The sequence below is a fragment of the Hypanus sabinus genome, unplaced genomic scaffold, assembly GCF_030144855.1.
Source record: "Hypanus sabinus isolate sHypSab1 unplaced genomic scaffold, sHypSab1.hap1 scaffold_542, whole genome shotgun sequence".
NCBI lineage: Eukaryota > Metazoa > Chordata > Chondrichthyes > Myliobatiformes > Dasyatidae > Hypanus > Hypanus sabinus.
In genome coordinates this window covers 35,816-60,000 of record NW_026781403.1, presented here as the reverse complement: position 1 = coordinate 60,000, position 24,185 = coordinate 35,816, and the positions used below count along the sequence as shown (strand labels likewise).

Here is a 24,185-nt window from a genome sequence, read left to right as displayed (position 1 = left end):
GCGGGAAAATGACGTCATTCCACCATCACAAGACCATACCTCAAGTCCAGTATAACTTCAACCCCAGTCACGTGACAAGGGCACCACTGTCATGTGTCACGAGTACGTAACAATGTACAGTCCCGTCTCCTGATATGTCTTATGAAGATCAGTCTTTCCCCTCAGATGCATGCCATAGCTGTTGACTTGATTTTGTTTTTTCAGAAGTGTTTTCCTGCAAAATAAGTTGCAAGTCATTAAAGTTACCGCCTCCAGATTAGACCATAAGATATAGGAGCAGAATTAGGCCTTTTAGCCCATTGAGTCTGCTCTGCAGTGACACCTCAGAGTACAAATGTCTGTTGTTGCAACTGTCATTGTCATTATGTGCCATGTTGTACATATGACGTGGGTATTTGTGTTCTTTCCATGACCGTGAGTGCTCTTGGCAAGCTTTTCTACAAAAGTAGTTGCCATTGCCGCCTCTGGGCAGTGTCTTTACAAGATGGGTAACTCTAGTCATTATCTCTGAAGAACACTCCTGACAAGCCTAGTGTCAGTGGCTGCTTAAGCAGAACTTGTGATATGCATTGGTTGCTCTTACAGCCATCCACCAGCTCTTCCCATGGCTTCAGGTAACTCTGATCGGGGGACTTGCCCAAGGGCGACCTTCAGGCTAGTGGAAGGAAAGAACTCATCACACTTCCTTTGGTAGAGACTATCTCCACCCCGCCACCCAGTGGCAACGGACATAATGAGTTTTACATCAATATTACCACAATTTCAGAAGTAGTTTTTTTTCTGTTAAGGATAGTCTAGCTGGCTACATAATGGAAAGTATAGTTAGGCATGGCTAAATATCACATCCAATCCCAGTAGCAATCCAGGTTTGTGGTGTAGGCTGGATGTGCCTACAGAGGAAGAAGTGTTTTCTTCATTCATTCACTGGTAATGCTGTTGTATTATTGTCTATTGCTGATTGTTCCTGGATGGTAGATGAAATACATTAAGGAACCAACCAGGTTGGTGCTCTGGAGTTGTTCAAAGCCCATCTGAGAATGGAAATTTTCCTTCTCTGGTGCTTTTTCACACCAATCATGTAGCTTCAGGTCCAAGTTTATTGTCTTTCAACAATTACATGTATACAGTCAAACGAAACAATGTTTCTCCAGACCAAAGTGCACAACACAGTACATATAACTCACACATAGCACGGTGCATGTTGTAAGTTGTACACAGCACATAAAGTAATATTGCTACAAATAAACTGCATTTATTACAAATTTTAAAAAGTAAACAGTATAATTCGACTGGTGCTTCATACATGAGGAGGAGTGGGAGGTGGCAGGGAGTTCAGTTGTCTCACTGCCTGGGGGATGAAGCTTTGTCTTTGTTCTAGTGCTATGGTACCTTCTGCCTGATGGTGGGGGGGGCTGAGAGATTGTTAGACAGATGGGAGGGATGATTGACAATGCTAAGGGCCCTGTGTAGGCAGTGCTCCTGATAAATACCATGGTGGCATGGGTGGCAGAGAGACCCTATAAGCAAGAATTTTATTTTAATACCACATTTGATTTAATACCTGGAATTAAAATGTCCCTGGTTCAAGCCACTCAAGTCTGGTTCAGTGATTCAGATCTCTCATCGCTCCAGTAGCTTGATCACCATGCTATTATGCCCATTAACTGTGTTTCACCCATTTATTGGGGATACTTGACACTCTACCTGCGGCTACCGCACACAGACACAAAGGAAGTTGCTTGTTTTATTTTGTGTTTCAGGAGGAGAGCATGGATGTGATGAATCGAGAGACTGCACATGAGAGGTGAGATTAGTCGCTGTCAACTCCGTCCGGCTCATTTATTCATGGTGGTGGCAATTTTGCCTATGCCCAAACCATCCTTCCTGGCTGCACACACAAAATGCCGAAGGAACTCAGCACATCAGGCGGCATCTATGGAGGGATTAAACAATCAACTTTTGGGGCTGAGAAGTGGAAAGGGATGGGGCAGAATAATGTGGTGGGGGATTGGAGGAGTACAAGCTGGCGGGGGAGTAATGAAGTGAACAGTTGGATAGGTGGTAGAGGGAGAAATCTAATAAAAGAGGTCAGTGCCATGGAAAAAAGGGAAGTAGGAAGAGAACCAGAAGCAGTTGATATCAGGAGAAGAGAGAGAGTGAGCAGTAACCAGAATTGGGAGGAAGGAGGCTGGAGAATTCGATGTTCTTGGAATCAGGTTGGAGGCCACCCAGATGGAACTCCTGACCACACTGAGTAGCAAGTTGATATGATGCATTGCATCCTTGCTTGTGCTGGTTCTTTGAATGATCTCCTTACGTATCCTGCACTTCCCTCCCTGTCAGATGTTCATTCACCTCCCCTATGAAAGTACCTTCCGTCGTCCTTTCATTCTTCCCGTGCCAGATCACAGCAATCTGACTGCACTTCAAAAAATAAAACAGCTGAAATGTTGTCACAGGACTGCAGATGCTGGAATTTGAAGCATAGCACAAACTGCTGGAGGAATTCAGTGGGTCAGGCAGCATCTGTAGTGAGAAATTTCCTCCATCTTAAGGAAAGGAGGCTTCCCTTATTCCCACCACCACCACTGTGGTTGATGGAATGCTCACCCATATCTCCTTGGTTTCCACACACCTCCCCCAGCAAGCAAAACAGATAGGGTTCCCTTGGTCCAGCAGATCATTCTTTGATGTGTACAATGTGATGCCATCACCAGCCACATCCTGTCTTCCCCACCCTTTCTGTTCAGCAGGGTCCAGTCTTTCTGAATCCCTGGTTTGCTCACCTCTTGCCACCCAACTGCACCCCCCCCCCGACATTTTTCTTTGCAGGCTTATGGAGCTAGGCTTTTCTTCCAGGTGTGGTGGAGATTCAAATGCACCTGATCCAACCTTGCCTGTTGTATTTGGTGCTCTGGATGTGAGCCTCCTGCGAGATCAAGCAGAGACTAGGTGACTTTTTTTTCACGTATCTGCACTCCATCCTCCATGGCCTTGTGGAGCGCCCAGTTTCAAGCCATTTCAATTCCACTCCAGATTCCCACACCAACCTGTTGGTCCTCAGCCTAGTTTCTCTACTTAATTTCTTAAGATGTCCCAAGAATTTCACAGCCAATTTGTTGCTGTTGGAATTTGGAGAAACAGGAAGCACAAAGTGAGATCTCACCTCAGTAGTAGTGTTGAAAAACTATTTATTAATGTTGATTAAGCAATAAATGTCAGGAGAGAACCCAACAACTCACTAAAGTAATGATGGCAGGGCTCAGTTGCAGCTACCTAAGAGAGTAGGGAGAAGCTCTGTTTGATGTGCAGTCTGAAAGATGGTACCACTGATGTTGCATTCCTTCTGCACCACTTCAACATCACTGGGGCATTCAAGATTCAAATTTGTTTATCACACATACATGGAAACATACAGTGAAATTCATTATTTGCGTCAACAACCATTCCACACCATTGCAGGTGTTACATATTCAGGCAACAATAAATATATGAGCTAGGCAAGGGTTTATATAACAAATAACATGTTTATTAAACACTGAAAACAAACCCCCCCAAAAGTAAACAAACACTAACATAACCGGAAATCAGCTGATGTGTGGCAGCGTAAACAGTTCTTGAAGCGATGCAACTCAAACAGTTCTTAAAGCAATGTTGCAAAAACAGTTCTTTAAAGTAGTATTGCCAAAAGTTCGAAATGCTCACAGTCCATTTAAAAGGAGAGACCTTATAAGACGATTTAAATTCTCTTTCACGTCGCTTTGCTTCAGTCCCCGAAGTCGAACTTTTTCCCACGAAGAATTTACGAAACGAAACGGCTTAAAGGCATTGACCTTTCCTTTATCACTGTCCTCAATCTTTTCTGCTATCCCGCAGAGATTAACACGAGAGCAGTCAACGAATTCCTTCCGAATAAGGATTAAACAAGGTCGAACCCGTTTCACCGTCGAAAATCGATTCTCCTCGATCTTTAACTCCCGAACTCCGATCTTCACTCTCCACTGATTCTCAACTAGCAGTATTGTAAAGAAACAGCTGGCAATGACCTTTTAAACTTTAGGCATTAGATAAAAACTTCATCCTTCAACTAAACTGCGTCATCACATTAAATCACGCAGCGGCATGAAGTCAACATGGCAAATCCCGCCACGAACTGCCCCCCCCTCGCAGTGTAGGGTCTTCCTTTTATAACCTGTGAAAAAAAAACCTGTCACATGATCTCTACTGGCGGGAAAATGACATCACTCCACCATCACAAGACTATTACCTCAAGTCCAGTATAGCTTCAACCCCAGTCACGTGACAAGGGTACCACTGTCATGTGTCACGAGTGCGTAACACAGGTCACAAGTGTCATCGCACATTGTATGCCCACAATGCTCTACAGAACAAGCAACAGAACAGCAACAGCAAAACAAGCCTTGTCCCTCCATCAGTTCCGTCCCTCCTGACTTGTCATCACTTCCTGAGTTGTGCACTGGAGGGGGGAGGGTGTCAGCTTAGGTTATTGTGTTCAAGGCCCAGTGGAGATCATTGGGCCAAATTACCTAATTCTCCTATGTCTTATGGACAACTAATCTTTCTGAAACAAAAAACAAAATCTAGCCTGTTGTGCTGCTATCATCTGAAATTTCAAGAGATACAATGCAGATTTTAAAGTTAAGTGATATTTCTTGTTGTGGGAGGGGTCTAGAACCAGAGGGGATAGCCTCGGAATACAAGGACATACCTTTAGAACAGAGATGGGGAGGAATTTCTTTAGCCAAAGGATGATGAACTTGTGGAATTAATTGCAACATACAGCTATGGAGGCCAAGTCATTGGGTATATTTAAAGTGGTGTTGATAGGTTCTTGATTAGTAAAGGTGTTAAAGGTTACAGGGTGAAGGCAGGTGAATGGGTTTGAGAGAAATAATTCTTCAACCATAATGGAATGATAGATCATATGTGATGGGCAGAATGGCCTAATTCTGCTCCTATTTCTTATGGTCTTATTATATGTATGGCTGCTTTGTACATGAGTCCAAACTAGTGCCTTCATATCTGCTATGCCTCTTGTGCTCCCACACTAAAGCACTTTAAAAGGCAGCTTCCACTCAGGCAGATGTATAGTCCTTCTGTTAGCTTGAAATTGGAAGGCTTCCAGCTGATAGATATGAGTCGAAATCCACGACTGTGGGAGAACTGCTATTTAGGTATCATAGTAACAAGTGAAACTGAGCAATGTAGCAATATGCCAAGTTAAGTGGGAGATGATTGGGAGGAAACCCTGCTTTTGGATGTAATTGTTTATTATTTTTCTGTCAGTGAAAGTGAAATCTATGTCTGTCGACATTGCGTATCTACTTCGTATGGGCGTGGATTTGAAAAATAATATGTCCCTTACTAAATCTCATTAACTTCCTACTGAGCATGCACTTTCCACTCAGCCCCAGTTAGAAAGTGTTTGTGAAGAAGAAGAAAAATACAGATGGTGGAATTAAAGAAAATGTAGAGGTATTCAGCTGTTCAAGCAACATCTGTGAAAAAGAGAATTAACTTCATCAGAACTAGGAAAATTTAGAATACAAATGTTTTAAATGATGGGGCAGAGATTAAACATGTTCAAAGTACATTTAATATCTGTGTATGTATCCGGTACACAACGTGAAATTTGTCCTCTTCGCAGACATTCATGAAAACGAAACCCCATAAACCGATAGAAACATCAAAGTCCCCCTCCCCCCCATTTTGCACAACATCAACCACCCACCCCCACCTGCACCAGCAAACCCCATGTAAGCAACAGCAGAAGCACCAAGAGTCCGTTAATCCAGAGTCCATCAAACCGCAATCCACAAACCAGCACTTCAGTATCGGACAGGCTCTCTCTTCCAGCACGAGAGGGAAGAGGTCGCTTCTGCAACAACAAGCACGGAGACCAGCAACTCACTGCTCTGATGTTACAATCTCCGGCATCACTTCTTCAAGCCCACTCCCCTTCCCCATCTTGAGGACCGAAGAGCTCTCACCATCCATCGAGAGAGAGAGAGGGGGATCACTTGAGTACAGAGGCCTCCCTCCAACGGCAGCTGACAATTAGCAAACACTCTGCCTGCTCTCTCGATGTTCCAGTCTCCCACAACGCTTCAGTCAATGAAATCACTGAGGAACTGGGTCGCTCATGTGCCAGCGACCCAACTTCTGGCCTCCCAGCCCTGAGGGTGTGAACCTCCAGGTCGTTCCTGGAGATGGCGAAGTAGGTTTGGAAACCCACCACTTCCAAAGAATCGTAGCTTGAACTGCAGATGACAGATTGACAAACCACCTTGAAAAGATAAAAAACACAGAAGAGAAGAGAAATAAACTGTTTTGTGGACAAACTGGAAGAAGTCCCTGGGTTTGCAAAATCCACTGGCATCATCTTTTTCCAGCCTTCACTTTCTCCTTTCCCTGTTTTCTCTATGTTCCCCAGTTATGATGCAGGGTCATCAACATGAAATATTGTTTCCCTCTCCACAGATGCTGCTTGACCAGCTAAGTATTTACAGTATTTTCTGTTGTATCTGGAAATTAGTTGTGCACAGTGTCAGTTCAACACCTGTGTTATAGGAGATCCTTCTCTAACACAACACGTCCCCTTCATTATCTTCATTATGCTCATCATTCTACTTACAAAAGGTCACAACAAGCTAGAGACCACCATGCTGTGTCCACAGCAAAAGACAGGATCTCCTGGTGGCCACTCATTTCCATAAGACATAGGAGAAGAGCAATACTGTTTCCCATTCTGGCATGTCTGTCCGTGGCCTTCTCTACTGAGGCCACACTAAAACTGGAGAAGCAACACCTCATATTCCTTCTCGGTAGCCTCCAACCTCGTGGCATGACATCAATTTATGTAACTTCAGCTAATATCTCCCCCTCCCCTCCCCAACCCCACTCCCTTTTTTCCATTTCTCATTCTGTTTACCCCTTCTCACCTGCTCATCACTTCCCTTTGGTTCCCTTCCTCCTCCTCCTCTATCTTCCATGATCCACTGTCTTCTTTTAGAGTCCACATCCAGCCCTTTACCTCTGTGCTTCTCATATCACCCTCACCTGGTCTCGCCTATCACCTTCCAGCTTGTACTCCTTCCCCACCCCATCACTTTCTCATTTTGGCTTCTGTCCCCTGTCTTTCCAGTCCTAATAAAGAGTCTCAGCCCAAGCAGTAGACTCTTTATTCCCCTCCATGGATGCTGCCTGCCCTGCTAAGTTCTTCCAGCATTTTGTGTGTTGCCCGAGACCATGTTGTTGATGTTTCTGAACTCCAGTGGAATCCTCATGTTGATGCACTGCTGCATTAAACCTGTTGACAACTGGGTTTAGGATGGTGGTGAATATTGGTAGCTTGGATTGAAGAGTTTAATGTTGTGGTGTTTGCCAAGCTTGGCAGTTAGCTTGCAGACACTTCATCACCAGTCAAGTGGCATCCTCAGTGCACAGTTATTGGGTGTTTCTCTCTGGGAGTGTTTGCGTTTATATCTACAACCCCCCACTCCACCCATTTGGTTGTCTTGGTCCTGATTGGCTAACCCTTCTGTTCACCTTTGAATTCTGTTGGCTCGCATTTCTCCGTAAACAGACATATCCAAATAAACGCTGTCGGTGACCCCCTAGGAGCCAAAGAAATAAGAGCCAATATAACTCAAACAATCAGGCAGCATCTGTGGAGAAAAATAAACAGTCATCATTTTGGGCTAAGACCCTTGTGCTTATTGCAGGTAGTTGGGTGAGGAGGGGGAACCCCTTGTAGATGGTATGTTTTATTCTGATGACTAATCTGTATTCTCTACTTTTCCTTTCTGAAGAGGGATACACGCAGCCATGCAGATGAGCTGCTCATGGGAGGATGGTTTTACACTGGTGAGTACCACTAACTGATAGAAAGGCTATGTAAATTTTTGAAGTAATTTTGTGACTTGACGCATAAACATTAGGTGAAAACTAAGAAAGTCAGACCTCATCTTTAATTTTGGACACTTCTTTTGGTTGAAAGATTGGGAAGGCCAAGTTCTGTCCAAAGGGGAGAACACTAACATTGCCTAACACTTTGTGCTTGACTGAGGAGTAATGTAAAATAAAGCTGGATTCTCTACTTGTTCTATGAATTAGCAGGCATTCATGAGTTGTGATGAATAAAGCTGTATAAAGTTGACAAATTTTTTGACTACAAACAAGAGAACATTTGCAGATGCTGGAAATCCAAGCAACACACACACCAAATGCTGGAGGAACTCAGCAGGCCAGGCAGTGTCTATGGGAAAAAAAGTACCATTGACATTTCGGGCCAAGTCCCTTCGGCAGGACATGCCAAAGGTTTTCAGCCCAAAACGTCAATTGTAAATTTTTTGATGTTTTAAGTGTTTTCCCCTTTTATTTCATTTAATGGGATGTAGGCATTTGCTGCCCATCACTAATTTCCCTTGACAAGATGATGAGGTGCTGGAACCATTACAGTTCTTTTAGGAAATGTGGTTTCATACTGCAGAATTTACACAGAGGAACTCTTAATGTTGTAGTTGTACAAGACATGCACAAGGCCGCACTTGGAGTATTGTATCAAGTATTGGGCACTCTGCTTTTGGAAAGATGCCATTCAGTTGGAGGAGTACATAAAAGCAAATTCCAAGGTTGTTCCCAGTACTTGATTGGATTATAAGGGAGAGGTTGGGCATTGGGACTTTATTTAATGGAGTGTATCAGAATGAGGGGAGATTTTATAAAGTTGTATGAAATTACTAAGGGGTAGATACCTTCCAGATTTTGGGAATCAAAAACTAGATCATGGGATATTGACAGGCTTCTGCAGTGACAAACATGCAGCAGTTCCTCATTGGGTGGGATAGGTTTCTATATGTTGTTGAGAGCTGCTCCAATTCCTGGATCCTTTTCAACAGTAACAGTACAGGAGCACGATGGTTGTAGAAGGCAACACAGTGCAATGTCATCTCTAAAATTTTAACGTTTTGTTAACCCAGTAGGGTTTGTAATGTAGCAGGTGTCTCGAAGGTCACTGGGAGACTGGGTGGCTGTCAGCATGCTGTTTGGGTCTGCTCAGCTGTCCTAAATTCTCAATAGTTGTCTATATTCAAACCATACCACCCAGCAGTTCCCCGATTTAATCTGAGCCCAATCACGGGACAATTTACAGTGACCAAATAACCTACTGGTTGGTACGTCTGGGCTGTGGGAGGAAACTGGAGCAGTCACAAGGAGAACATACAGGCAGTGGCAGGAATAGAACCTGGGTTGCTGGTACTGTAAAGTGTTGTGCTGCCCAATTTCCTGCATGCATTGTTTGAGGTAGTGACAGCAGCTAAGCATCTCAAATGAATGGGGCGACATGGTAGTGTAGTGGTTAGCACAATGCTTCACTATGCCAGCCACCCAGGCGGAATTCCTGCTGCTGTTTGTTTGTCCTCCCTTTGACCGCTTGGGTTTCCTCTGGGTTCTCCAGTTGCCTTTCACAAAAACGTGCTTGTTGATGGGTTAATTGGTCATTGTAAATTGTCCTGTGGTTAGGTTAGGGTTAGATTGGCAGGATTGTTGGGAGGCAGGGCTCGAAGGACCAGAGTGGCCTATTCCAGCTGTATCTTGATAAATAAAATTTTTAAATTGCATAATAAGACTGATTTTGTTGTTAGTGTCAAGTGGGTTTATGCAAATAGATGTTCAAACTGCCTATCTGGAACTATTCTCTGTTACTGCAGTGTGACCAGATGGTGACTGCTGAGCATGAAGACCGGGTCCTGACCCTGCAGAGGGACGATATTTTCCCCCTTGCCCCTTCTCCGACACGGGTCGGCAAGGTATGGAAAGATGCATTTGTTCTTGGTGTGAAGTTTGTGCCCATTAAGCACTTTAAGCAGAAGACTCTGAGAGGATTGTGATGGTCTTGGGCTTACGTTTTGGGGATGCTTCCTTCATCTCGAGTGCTACCTGGTGAATGTATCTGAAGCAGCTGTATTATATGTCATGATCTCTGCACTGAGCCAGAAACTCCTGGATTACAGTCCCATTCGGCAGAATTTCATAAATCAGTGCATTGAGTACAGGAGTTGGGATTTAATGTTGAAGATGTTGGTGAGGCCAGCTGTAGAGTACTGTATGCAGTTCTGCTCACCTGCCTACTGGAAAGATGTCAATAAGATGGAAAGAGTTCAGTGAAAATTTACAAGGATGTTGCCAGCATTTGAGGAGCTGATTTTTTCACCCCCCCCCCCCCCCCCACCGAGCGTAGGAGATTGATAAAGGTAGACAAAATTATGAAGGGTATAGATGATGTAACTAAACCCAGGCTTTTTCTATTCGGGTTTGGTGAGACTAGAACTAGAGGTCATAATTTTTGGGGTGAGAGCTGAAATATTAAAGGGGAACTTCTTCACTCAGAGAGTGGTATGAGCTGCCAGAGGAAGTGGTGGATGCGAGTTTGATAGCAGCATTCAAGGAAAGTTTGAAGTTCATGGAGGAGAGTGGTAGAGGGAGCAATATTAAAGGTGCAGGTCGATGGCACTAGACAGTTTAATAGTTTGGCATGAACTAGATAGGCTGAAGGGCTTGTTTCTGTGAGGTAGTGCTCTAAGACTCTGTAACTCAGACTGAGGGACAGCAACGCTCCAATAATTTTCAGCTGAGCTGTGAAGCAGAAACCCTGTCTCACATTACAAAGCTATTGATCATCGATTGGGGTTCATATCCCATCACTTTCTGGAGGAAGTTTGTATGTTCTCCGTGACCGCATGGGTTTCATCCGGATATTCTGGTTTCCTCCCACATCCCAAGGGTTAGGGTTAATGAATTATGGGCATGCTATATTGGTGCCGGAAGCGTGGCAACATTTGCATCTGTCCCCAGCATAATCCTTTGAATATGTTGGCAGTTGATGCAAAACAATACATTTCACTATATGGTTTTGTTTCGATGTACCTGGAAAATAAAGCTAATCTTTAACCTTTAACGCCTTTATTAATCAAAAACCTATCAACCTTTCCTTTAAATATGCCCAATGACAGCTTCCACAGCCATCTCCTACCCTCTGTCCCCACAAAATATTGACTTTACGATATTGGTCATAATTACCTACCTTTGCAGAGCATAGCAAGGCAATGTTGGAAACAATTTAATCTTTCATCTAACAGAGGTGCCCTCTGACTATAGAACATATCTTCGTGCTGACACTAGGGTTGTGTAGTCTGCTGCTTGCCTTGAGACTCGGAAATCAGAAGCAGTGTTACCCTGTGAACCTCTGCTGGCCCTCAGTTGTCCTTGCTTCAGATGCAGTCATTCTTTTTCCCCAAGTATACATGGTGTATCTTAGTTTATGTACCTATCACATCATAGATCTGGGAATGAATGATCATTTCATCTGATTGTATGCTAAAACTAAGATGGCCTAAACCTCAGTTAGTTCAAATCCTCTACTTTGGAATGTTATAATTCTCTGGTTGATGTGTGTTATATAATTCACAGAACTTTGCAAAAGTCTTAAGCACGTGTATGTAGCTAGAGTGCCTAATACTTTTGCACAGTACTATATCTGTCAATGAGGAGCAAACAGCGAGTTTGTAAATCTAGCAGGAGCTAAGGATGTTGGGAATAGCAAGGGAGGGGTGTGGGACAGGTGGTAGAGGAGGAGTGCTGGGGGGAGTGAGAGGGCACACACCCAGCCTTGAGCCACCAAGCAAAGTCATTTGATTCTAAATAAATGGTTTATTAATCATTGTACGAGGGGTGATTGATAAGTTCGTGGCCTAAGGTAGAAGGAGTCAATTTTAGAAAACCTAGCACATTTATTTTTCAACATAGTCCCCTCCTACATTTACACACTTAGTCCAGCAGTCATGGAGCATATGGATCTTGGACCTCCAGAAAGTATCCACTGGTGGGTGATTGATAAGTTTGTGGCCTAAGGTAGAAGGAGATGAGTTATACAGCTGTCGTTACATGTACATGTAGGTCCACTCTTTGAGTGATTATGCAGAAAGGTTGAAGTTAATAACATCTCCTTCTAACTTAGGTCACAAACTTATCAATCACCCCAATGAGTTATTAACTGATGAGTTATTCAAACTTTCTGCATGAAATCAGTTTTTTTTGGTGGCAGCAGTACAGTGCAATACATAAAATTACTACAGTACTGTTCAAAGGCTTGGGCACCCAGCTAAAAATATGTGCCTAAATCTGTATGTGCACAGCACTGTCTTATTTTAAACTATCAGGAGCAGATGTGTGGAATGGTACATTGTGTGTATTATCGAACAGTACAGGCCCTTTGGCTCATGATGTGCTGACCTTTTAGCTTACTGTAAGATCGATCTAGCCCTGCCCTCCCACATAGCCCTCTATTTTTCTACCATCCATGCGCCTATAAATAATGTATCTGTCTGTACCATTATCCCTGGCAGTGTGTTCCTCACCCACCACTCTCTGTGTATATTTAAAAAAAAGTTATCTCTGACATTCTCCCCCTCAATTCTTCCCTCCAGTCACCTTAAAATTATGCCCTTTTGTATTAATCATTTCTGCACTGGGGAACAAAATCTCTGACTGCCCACCTGATATGCGTCTTATCAACTTGTACACCTCTGTTGAGTCAATTCTCATTCTCTAAAGAAAAAAGTCATAGCTTGCTCAAGCTTTCCTCATAAGATGTGCTCTCTAATCCAGGCACAGAGTGGCAGGGCTTCCTCCTGAAATCTCATGTGCCATCTGGTGGCCAGAGATAGCTTTCCACCACATTCCCCGATGCCTGACTGCTTTCAAAATTGGGAAACATTCTGGAGTCACAGGATTGTTAGAAAGTCAGTTAAAAAGCCCTGGATCAACAGATGGCTAATGAATCCTCTCACTCTTTTCAAAAATATTTTTTCAGCAGTACTTCTCATCATCCCAGCCAATCCTGATACCCAAAGGTGGCATCACACCAAATTCCTCTCCAAGTCCTACACGACGCTTTGGAAGGTAAGAGAAACTTGCACCTGACCTCTGCTTGTTCCTTCTGCATGCACGTGCACATTTGTCCCTGTGTGTGTAGCTGGGCATGTCACTGTGTATGCCTGTGAATGTCTCTGCGCACATGCATGAGTGTCTATCTGTGCATCAGTCTGTGACAAAGGGACTTGGCTAAATCTATATAACCCTGTTGGATCTAGTGATACTGATCCAAGATTCTCTGGAAGTCAAGAATGGGGCAAAAAAATTGGTCGTTATTTATTGAGTGTTACAAGAACGGAGAACAAACAGGAGAAAGAAGAAGAAAAAAGTCATGTTTGTCTCAGACTACAGATAGCAACATTCCACTGATGACAAGTAACCTATAAATGGACAGATTCAAGTGGCAGGACACCTGCAGAAAAAAGTTAACAAGCTTCTAGAAAAAATACAGAATTAACTATTCTATAAGTACTGGAAAAATTACTGAACAATTGCACATATATAGGTTACTATTTAAAAAATACTCTCCACAACCTTATTGTTGGGTTTGGAGGCTTGCGTGCCTCAGTGACCAGGAGAGCTGTGTTGGCTGGAGGGATTTATGCTTGTCTCTTGATCGGGTCACCCATGCCAAACAGGTCAAAGAGTAGAGGACAGATTAAGAGTGGTCCACCAGTCCTCCAGATTTTTGGGGCTCAGCTCAGGGCTAACAACCCTGATTAGTCAAACAAAACTGTTAAGGAAACAACAATAAAGTATCTTCTTCATTTGTGTGCGACGGTATTTCCGAGTCTCCATCCAGGACTTTCGTGACTGTCAGAAGTGAAAACCGAGCAACTGACATGATGAAGAAAGCCGCCAAGAGATGGAGGACCTTCATTGCTTCCCTAACCAGTGGCATAACGGGCGATGGAGAGAGAGATAAAAATACACACAAGCATAGGAAAGCTAAATTACAAGGAAAATAAAAGAAAAATAACAACTCTGCACGATAAATCCAACACTGATGATATTGCTATGGATTTTGCAACTAATTATTCCTCTCTGACCTAATCAACTAAATGGCAAAAATACATTTTCCTCCTGAAAGTTCCTGATTGGTTTTGATTTGTTGTTCCTCTCCTGAGGCTGAGGTGTTAGCTCATGATGTTTTAACATCTTATGCATTGACCCGTGGCCCTTATTGGTTTGGGTGGTAATGCAGCCTCTTTCATCCTCATAGACAAAGGCAGCTTTCAATACCTCTGTGTGCAGTGCATAGCTTTGACTTTGGTTAACACTGTGTCTTACCTTTAATTCTCCTCAGCTGTGAAAATATCAGTATGCCAGACAACAGTGGGAAACTTTGAAATGTTCTGTGCAAAAAAAAACCCCAAACCACATTAATTATTTTTCCTTTGCCAAAACAGTTCTAGTTTTAGTACCTAGTTTTAGATGCCATGGCACCAAAGCTGGGTGCATTCTGGGGCCTGATGAATGTGAATACAACAGTAGGTGCCGGCAACTGATTCGCATCACCTTTCAGGTGTTACTGATCAGTAGCTCAGTTTTAAGTTTAAAGTGGTTACGGTCTAATACACAGAATTGCTGTTTAGCAATCTGACTTTAGGGATTATGCAGTGTACAGTAAGTTTACCAGTTTGATTCACATGATAGGAGAGATGTCTTGTAGACTGTCATTCCTTTCCAGTTCTGAAGAAGGGTCTTGGCCCAAAACATCAACTGATTATTCACTTCCGTAGATGCTGCCTGACCTGCTGAATCTGCAGGTGCTGGAAATCTAAAGCAAGACAAAATAATATTCAGTCATGAAGAAGGGTCACGATCTGAAACAACTGTTGTTTTCATTTCAATAGATACTGACTGACCTACTGAGTTCCTCTAGCATTTCATAAAACACAAGAAAATCTGCAGATTCTGGAAATCCAAAGCAACACACACAAAGTTCTGGAGGAACTCAGTATTTTAGAGCTATGGGGGTATGATCTTGGGTTAGGTGATAGAAGACTCGAGGTTGAGATGAGAAGAATTTCTTTCTTTTGCAATCTTCCACAATAAAGAGCCATGGAGGCCAAATTAACAAACCCATGTGTGAATGACAGCAAAGTCAGGGATAATGATAAACAGTAAAATTAAAGATCTGAAGATTAACTTTATTTGTCACAGATACATCAAAACAGACAGTAAATTGAATTGTTTTCCTGTTAATGACCAACACAATCCAAGGATGTGCTCGGGGCAGCCCACAAATGTTGCCACACTTCCATCACCAACTTAGCATGCCCACAACACACTAACCCTAACCCGTATAGTACAACTTCGGAGGAAATCAGGGAACACAAAGGAAATGCATTCAGTCACAGGGAGAGTGTACAAACTCCTTACAGACACTGGTGAGCATTGAACCCCAATTGGTGATCACTGGTGCTAACTGCTACGCTACCATGCTGCCATAGATTAGATCAGACACAATATTATTGTGTGATGGAATAGATTTGTGGGGAGGGTATCAACTCCTATTTCTTTTGTTTCATATTCCTACCCCCACACTGCCATTCTGCATTCACTTATTAAAGATAATTTGATCCTTTTGAAGATCATTGTCAGCCCATAGTTGTAGGACTCTAATAAGATGCTTGACAGATCTGAGAATTGGAAGGCCCTCTGACTTGCCCTAGTATTTTAGAACAGGCAGTGTTTCTGTGCAGAATTCAGGCTTTTGATGTTTCCATAAGGAGTTGGTGTGTTAAATGTTGGCAGTGAAAATTATGAACAAATATTATGACAGCAAAGAGTTGGATAGAAACATGCACAAGGTAAGATGAAGCACCAGGAAAAGACTGTTCAGAGAGCAACCATGATTCAGGTGTTTCTGTGGCATCTTAGTTCTTTAAAGCTCTCATTGTTTCCCTGCTCATTTCCACTTCCGTATGCCTTTTAATACCTATTACACAAAGTAAGATCGCACCATGCAGCTCGTCAGAATCGTTTATTGTTATATGCAGAGGTGCAATGAAAAAATACTTGATTGGAGCAGCATTACAGGCATCGCCTCTGCCACTGCCCAGTCTCCATGGCTCTCAGCTCCCTTTCTTGCTTCTGATTTCCTACCCAGTTGATTTTGCTTTTTTTCCTGTTATTTTGCCCTACCCCACCCCAACCCTCTACTCCTGTCATTGTTGTAGCAGGATGGTTAGGATGATATAACAGAGCAGGACCATTGGTCATTTGAGAGATGCTTCCTCAGTGTTTCAACATGTTTCCTTCCCAGCAGGAGATGTGTCAGCCCAAGTGTTGCTATACGACCCAGTGCCTTGGGACCGCTGAAGAGGAAGGGTAAGAATTCTTCAACACCTCCTCCAAGTGTACCTTCAGAATTAGATTGCTTTAAATCCAAGCCTTTCACTTCAATTACATGTTGAGTATTAGTGCATGCAGCACTCTTGCCTTTGTTTATGTTCCAGTACCAGTTAGGACTCACATTTTTTGGTGGTGATATTTGGGCAGCAAGCCCTGCCCATCCCTTGTGTTCTAGTCACATAGAAGAGGAGCAGGAGTAATGCAGCCCCTTGAAATACTTTATTGATGTAAGCTCATGATCTAGAAGATTAAGTGGTTATAAGAGCTTTCTGCTAAATCTAGGCTTGTGGGACAGACACTTTCTCTTGAAAGTCAGCCCTGTGCATTTCTTCTCAAATCCTTCATGAAAAGAATGCCTTTCTTGGCGACCACAATGACACTGATACTCTTGAGCTTAGTCTCATCAAAATCCTGAATGTTTCTGAAAGTCACACGCATCCTCTTGCCCAAAAGACCAGTTTGTCATTTGGTGCAATGCAGTGGATCAGGCAGCATCTATGGAGGGAACTGGACAGTTGATATTTCAGGTGGAGACCTTTCTGATTTCCCTCCTTAGATGTCCGCCTGTCTGGGTTCCTCCAGCTCCTTTGTGTGTTGTTACAGAGTTCCAGCGTCTGCAGTTCTCTGTGTCTCCTCTCTGGTACACAGTTGCCTGGCTGGGTGTGAACTAGCTGCTGTGGTTACTTTAGGTGCAGCTGTATAGCTGCTCGCTAATGTAAATATCTAATCAGCCAATCATGTGGCAGCAACTCAATGCATAAAAGCATTCAGACATAATCAAGAGGTTCTGAGTTCCAGTAATTACAAATCTCCTATGTTCCACTTCATTTAAAAAAGCAGTAGTTTTCGCCAAGGTTCAAGCAGAACTCAGCTTTGCTGTCTACGTTTGCGGAATGGACGGGTTGTATGATCACCCTAAAAAGAGAATAACTGATGAGGTGTTTATTATTCAGATATTAGAATAATCAGTTGGGAAAAATAAGGTAAAAGAACCCCTTGCCCGTTTGATGTTAAAACCTGAGATTACAGTTGGGCACAACATCAGTTTAATAACCCAAGAAATCCATGAAGAAAAGACTGCCCTGTGCATTGATAGCACAGAAACACAGTTAAACGTGACATTGGTGTACAAGAAGCACTGGAGAGCAGATGCTGTGGAAGTTAAAATCCTGCCAATACTACTTCTGTTGAAAGTAGCATAACCTCCCTCTCCCCCCCCCCCCCCCCCACACGCCCCACATACTTAACACAACAATGTACACCTACTTGTTTAGTAACACACAGAGTGATGGTCCAGCAGCATCTACAAAGAGGAATAAACAGTCAATGTTTCAAGCCTTCATCAGTACTGGAAAGGAAGGGGTCAGAAGCCAGAATAAGAAGCTAGAGAGAGGGGGAGGTAGGCAGGTAATAGGTGAGGGGGGGAGTGGGTGAATGGGGATAAGGGGTGAGTCTGGGAGGTGATAGGTGGAAGAGGTAAAGGGCTGAAGAAAGAGGAATCTAATAGGACAATGGAAGAAAGGGGAGCAGAAGGGGAATCAGAAGGAGGTGATGACCAGGTGAGGAGAAGAGAATGGAAAAGAGGGAAGACAGAATGGGGAATAGAAAAAGATGGGAAGGTGTGTGGTGGGGGGGGTGAAATTACTAGAAGTTGGAGAAATCAATGTTCATGCTGTCAGCTTGGAGATTACTGAGACAGAATATGGGGAGCAAGATTTTCAGCATCTGCAGAACCTCTTGTGTTTATTACTTGTTCCCTGTCCCAAGGAGCTTGTATAACTCAGAAGTAATGAGTCAGAGGCCTATAGGCTGGGGTTGTCACTGGTCCATAGTAGCTTGGCTGTAGCAGCAGTTTTCAAGTTTTAAGTTTATTGTTAACTGACTGTAGACACAGTACTGTACAAAAGTCTTAAGCACAATAGTTATGTATATGCCTAAGACTTTTGTACGGTGCACCCACAAAATATATCACACACAGAACATGAAACAAAATATTACCACAAATAAGTTAATGACATATACTTCCAAGTGCTAGTAGTGTGTATCACAATTAAACAGTAAATAGCTCGCTATCCTAGTGATGTCCCATAGCCTGAAGGAGGAAACCATTACCCAGTCTGGCAGTCCTAGTCCTGATGGTGCTGATGGTAATGGCTGGGATCCTCAACAATGCTTCAGGCCTCAGTAAATAGGGGGAAGGAGACTCTGGTGATCTTCTCACAGTTCGTACTGTCCTCTGTAGGGTCTTGTGGTCCAATGCCTTTCAGCTTCCGTACCACGCAATGATGCAGCCAGACAGGACACCTTTGATGGTGCTCGGTGGAATGGGGGCAGGGAGTCATGCATGTCTCAGTCTCCTCAGTTTTCTTAGTATGCAGTGCTAGGTACTAAAGCAAAGTCCCTGTGCCTCCCAACAATATATGCATGTGATGTCATTGTGATACTAATTTTCTCCTTCAGGAGCAGAATTGCATTCCTGCCTGCCATCTCCCTCGCCCGCCTTAATCAGTGGCTGTTGCTCCTCTCTGCAGGTGACATGGAAGTGGATTCTCCTCCAAAGAAGTTATTTGTTAGCGGCGTCCCTGGACTTGGAACTGCTGAGACCACCCTGCTAAGACCATTACTCTCGCATAGGTGCGCAGTTCTTTCTACAGTATTCTATTGCTTTTGAAGGCTGTGGAGGTGCCTTGGACTGGGGTGAATGTGCTTCCATGGTACTGTTGGATTAGGAATTCCCATACTTTATTGATTGGATTGTTCTGGTTTGGGATTTGGAGTGGATGGTGACAGTGCATACTCCCATTATTCTTCCAAATTGTTGATACAAGTTGTATTTCCCTTCAATGGATGATACAAACTGACCTAGTATTTCTGCTTTGCTGCTCTCTGCTGAATGTAAGAAAGCAGGAACAGAAGTAGGTTCCTTGTCCATGAAATCTGCCCCACTATTTAAAATGATCACAGTTGGGATATGGCCACACTTAGATTGGAAGAACAACACTTTATATTCTGTTTGGGGAGCTTCCAACCTGATGAACATCAATTTCTTGAATTTCCACTAATGCCTCCACCCCCCCCCCCCCACTTCACCATTTCTCATCCCCTTGTCCCTCTCTCATGTTATCTCCTTGCCCACACATTGCCTCCCTCTGGTGCTTCTCTCTCCCCCCCACTTCTTTCTTCCATGACCTTCTGTCTCTTTCACCAATCAACTTCCTAGTTCTTTGCTTCATCCCTCCGTCTCCAAGTTTCACCTATCACTTGGCATTTCACTCTCCCCTTCCCCAACCTTTCAAATCTACTCCTCAGTCTTTTTTCTCCAGTCTTGCCAAAGGGTTTCGGCCTGAAGCATCGACGGTACTTTTTTCCATTGATGCTGCCTGGCCTGCTGAGTTCCTCCAGTATTTTGAGTGTGTTGCTTGGATTTCCAGCATCTGCAGATTTTCTCTTGTTTGACAGTTGATCTACCGCAGCTTTCATCTCCTCCTTGCCATTTCCATATAGCCCCAAATTGCCTGATCTACCCCATCTTTTCATCCTCCAAAATTTGAAAGATTTACCACCCTCTTGGAAGCAATTTCCACCCACCTTGGACGTTATATAGTTCCTGATCCTGTAACAACTGTACATCCACTCAGTCAAAGCACTCCCACTCATAGGAGCATCTCAACCTCTACCCTGTCAAGCTGCTTTAGGATTTTACACTTTTTACTAAAATCATCCCTTCTTCTGAACGCCAAAGAAAATGCAGGAGATCATAAGATAAAGAAGCAGATATAGCCCATTTGGCCCATCAAGTCTGCTCCTCCATTCATTCAAGGCTAATTTAATATCTTTCTCAACCCTGGTCTCCTGCCTTCTCCCTGTAACCTTTGACGCCTTTACTAATCAAGTACCTATAACCTCCATTTTAAAGATACCCTGTGACTTGGCCACAATTGTCTGTGGCAGTGAATTCCACAGATACACCACTCTGTTCTAAAGAAATTCCTTCTCATCTCTGTTCTACATACACCTCCCTCAATTCTGAGGCCGTGCTCTCTGATCTTACGCTCCCCAACTATAGGAAATGTCCTCTTCACATCCACTCTGTCTAGCCCTTTCAATATTCAGTAGGTTTCAATGAGATTCACCCCCCCACCATCATTCTTCTAAACTCCAATAAGAACATGCTCAAAGCGTCAAACACCATTATCATTCCAGAGCAATATTTTTTAAAATTTCTTTGGCTACTCAAGACAGGAAAGCCCTCTTGCTGTAGGAATTAGCCTAATACATCTCTTCTGGTCTACCTCCAATGCTAGTAAATCCTTTTTTAAACAGGGGACCCAGACTTTGGAGAGTATTCCAAGTGTGGCCTCACCAGTAGCCCAACACAAAGTTCTGTAAAGAAGCTGGCTTAGGGTTTTGGGTAAGGTATGACACCAGGTTGAACCATTATTTCTAACATTCACCAATCTTCCCTCCCTAATCCTATCAGTCTCTCTTCCTGAAACTAGGTTGTCCATCCTACTACCTCTTCATGTATTTCATTTTGGCCAGTGACTGTCCTGCAAAGTGCTTCAGTTTATTTGCCAATCCAAGGCAAGACTAATGGCTCCGTGTACTGGAGGAATTAGCCTAATGAATCTCTTCTGGACTATCACCAATACGAGTAAATTCTTTCTTAACCAAGGGGCTCAGACTTTTCGCCAATACCCAACACAAAGTACTGTAAAGAAACCAGCTTAGAGTTTTGGATAAGGTATGCTTCATTTGTGTCAGAAGAGAATGCAAAAGGGAAGGGCGTGTCGCACTGATGATTAGGAGAGTATTATCGTGGTGCTCTGGGTGGTTATGCTGGAGTCTGTTATCATAAAAAGGAAGATGTTCTTATTATTGCCCAGGGGAGGAGGAAAGCCACACCTAACCTTTTTAAGCCACTGTGTCAAATATTGATATGCCCCCCCCCCCCCCCCCACCGCTCATAGATGTTGTGTTCTTCTTTCAGCCTGGAAAGTGTGAACAGCAGCCCCCCTCAGACCGTTCCTCCATCAGGGCCTGATGTTGCAGCCTCGCCGTCCGTCCCGGAGATCAATTTCCCCTCACCGTTTGCCTCCGTGGCTCATCCACCTGGAATGTGAACCGAGAGGACAATCGCCCATATTCCAAGCGATGGGATTACATGAAGCACTTTGTTAGAGGACGTTGTATAATAGCATTCCTAATCAGTATTTTATAGTCAATTGTATAGTTCGTTAGTGAGAAAAGAAACACCATTAAAGGTGGCCAGTGATTTGGGAGCAGAGCTCTCGCTGCTGCCTGCCCACTTGGGTTGGAGCACCACAGTCCATTGGTGGAACTGCCCTAACCAATTGACATGTTGGGTTTGGACCTCGTGCCTGCCCGTTGTATATACCACTGTATAGATTACTGGTGAAGACAAATTGAGTGCTGTGAGGCTGTGAAGCTGCTCTGCCCTCTGTATATACGTGCCAATAGGGTTGGAGACCAGGTTGATCGACATTAATCATTGACAGAATGGAACAGTGTTCTGCGCATGTGCGTGCATGCGCACACACCTATATATACACATACACACATACATAAACATCAGAAAGCTGCACGTTTGGGGCAGTCATTCCTCTGATACTGAATAAGCCTTACTGGTGACACTATAGTGCTCCATCCTTCAAGGACAGCCTGGTTGCTGTGGTGGCCCTGGGACATTCTGCGCGCATTGAAAGGATGTGCATAGAGTAACAAGACACACGAGAGGCATCCTTCACTTGCTTACAGAAACTGATGCAGCTTTCTGTTGCTTCTTTCTATGAAGTTGATTTCCTGAATCATTTAACCAAAAACTTGCATATTATTTGGATCATTTTCTGTCTTGGCCTCATTTGTCCTGCTGAATTACAAGAGTCGGGCTGTTGGCTCCCATGACAGTGGTAACCGTGTAATCATTTTGAGGTACAGTAAGGTTCCATGCCAGTTGTAACCTACGGTAATTGTGCTCCACAAACAGTGTTAATTATCCTCATAATTTACAGTGGTTCCCTGTTGAAAAAATGTTTCAGACTTGTTCATTTCTTCCTACCTGGGAGCATGTTCTTCCACCCCCCTCCCCCCACAATGGAAACTCTTGTTCAGCTTGTGAGAGGCCATGCATTTCTGCTCTCCTGTTGTCCCACCCCCTATTAATGTGGTTATTGCTGTACCCACACTGTTAAAATATTATTAATTGGTTAAGTTCTGGTAGTGAAAGCTATTGAAGGTCCACAAGGAGGGTACTGCATATAGGTGCAGGAGCCACTTTGCTCGAATGTAGTGGCCAAGGGCAGAAAAATTAGCTGTACGTGGATTTCTAGGAAGTGGTTGACAGAACCTGAAGTCCTATCCTTAAAGAAAGTGCTTGCAATTTGGCATCTTTCAATTAATTCAGTGAAATTTTTGATTGTGGAGGTCCATGTCAGGAAAGGTTGGAATTTGTTGACTAGTAATAGGAAAGCTGCCCTCTCAAGAACAGCTGGGGTCAGTGCCATCTCATGGTCAGTTGTAAAACTTGCACTTTTTAATAGATGCAGTACATTCACTTTGTGGAATCTTCAATTGTGGAGGCCCTCACCAGGAAAGGTTGGAATTTCTTGACCAGTCCTAGGAAGGCTGCTCTCTCTTAAGAGCAGGTGAGATCAGTGTCATCTCAAGGTCAGTTGTCATATGACGATCGTTGCAGTGTAGAACTACACACATCTGGACTACCATGGTATTTTCTCTGCTGCCTGTTTAGATTTTTTTTTGTAGACCACTTTAGCGGGTGGTACTGTCACTTGCTGCTGAAGCCCTGAGTTGCTGGTCAGACTTCAGGATGTGGTTGATGATTAATCCTCTCAGCTGTATCTGCACCGTTTGCAGTTCTGTAGCAAGCCACTGGTATCTGCTTGATTAGAAGTAGATAGCTGCAGCTGAAATGCTGAAAGCCTTGAGAGGTTGGTTCTCCAGCACCATCTGAGGCTGAGCAGGTGATTGGCAGATAGTTCCTGTAGATGCTAAATCTGAGGTACTGGCTCGTTGCCCCTATTTTATACCAAAGCCTCTTGGGAGAAGCATGGAGTAAATTCAAGAAGAAAGTAATCAGTGTTTTTTTTTGATTATCTTGATGCCTTTCTGTGCTTAGATTCCACTCACTTGCTGCTTAAGATTGTACAGCACCCAGGTGTTATCAGCTAGTACTGTGTCATGCCAGTTAATGTGCTGTACCTCAAAGGGTTAAAGAAATGATTCTTTAGAGAATCACTGAATATGGATGACACAGTATATGAAGAAAATAAATCATCATTGGTGCCAATTTTATACTTTTATATAATATTTATACACGCATGCACATACAGATACACACACTCATATTCTCTCTCTCTCTCTCACACACACACACTCTCTCTCTCTCTCTCACTCTCTCTCACTCTCACACTCTCACACTCTCTCACTCTCACTTCTCCCTAGCCAGAGAGATTGGATCTGTGTTGTCACCACTCATAATGTCATTTAAAACAATAAATTTGTTAATTGCTGGGATATGAGTGAGAATTTCAAAGGTCAAACAAGCATCTGTAATCCATTGGAAGAGGCAAGAACCTTGGTGGTAGGTTGCACTAGACATTGGTTCATTATCCACATGTCTAATACTGGATCCTCAAAATAAGTTTTGTTGAACAAGATGCTGTGGCAATTATTTTCCAAGAAAACAGAGAACATGCTTCATATATGTCCTGGAAAATGCAGTGGGGAAAAGTGCAATATGGCTCAAGGCTGCACAAACTGGAAAAGAAGCATTTGGGAAGGTGTTGGGTGCTTTGGAGACCACCATAATTCACCCAGAGCACAGTCGA

At 43.4% G+C, this 24,185-nt stretch overlaps 1 protein-coding gene across 1 annotated transcript in view; it reads left to right on the top strand.

The window, feature by feature from the left end:
• Positions 1-23,871, top strand: part of LOC132389350 (P2R1A-PPP2R2A-interacting phosphatase regulator 1-like) — a 60,493-nt gene extending 36,622 nt beyond the window's left edge. The window contains exons 4-10 of the mRNA XM_059961863.1: positions 1,761-1,804; positions 7,833-7,887; positions 9,735-9,833; positions 12,896-12,984; positions 16,229-16,293; positions 18,849-18,951; positions 21,308-23,871. Coding sequence (XP_059817846.1) covers positions 1,761-1,804; positions 7,833-7,887; positions 9,735-9,833; positions 12,896-12,984; positions 16,229-16,293; positions 18,849-18,951; positions 21,308-21,440 — 588 coding nt within the window. The 3' untranslated portion in view covers positions 21,441-23,871. The remainder of the gene's footprint in view (positions 1-1,760; positions 1,805-7,832; positions 7,888-9,734; positions 9,834-12,895; positions 12,985-16,228; positions 16,294-18,848; positions 18,952-21,307) is intronic.
• The last annotated feature ends 314 nt before the right edge of the window (positions 23,872-24,185 follow it).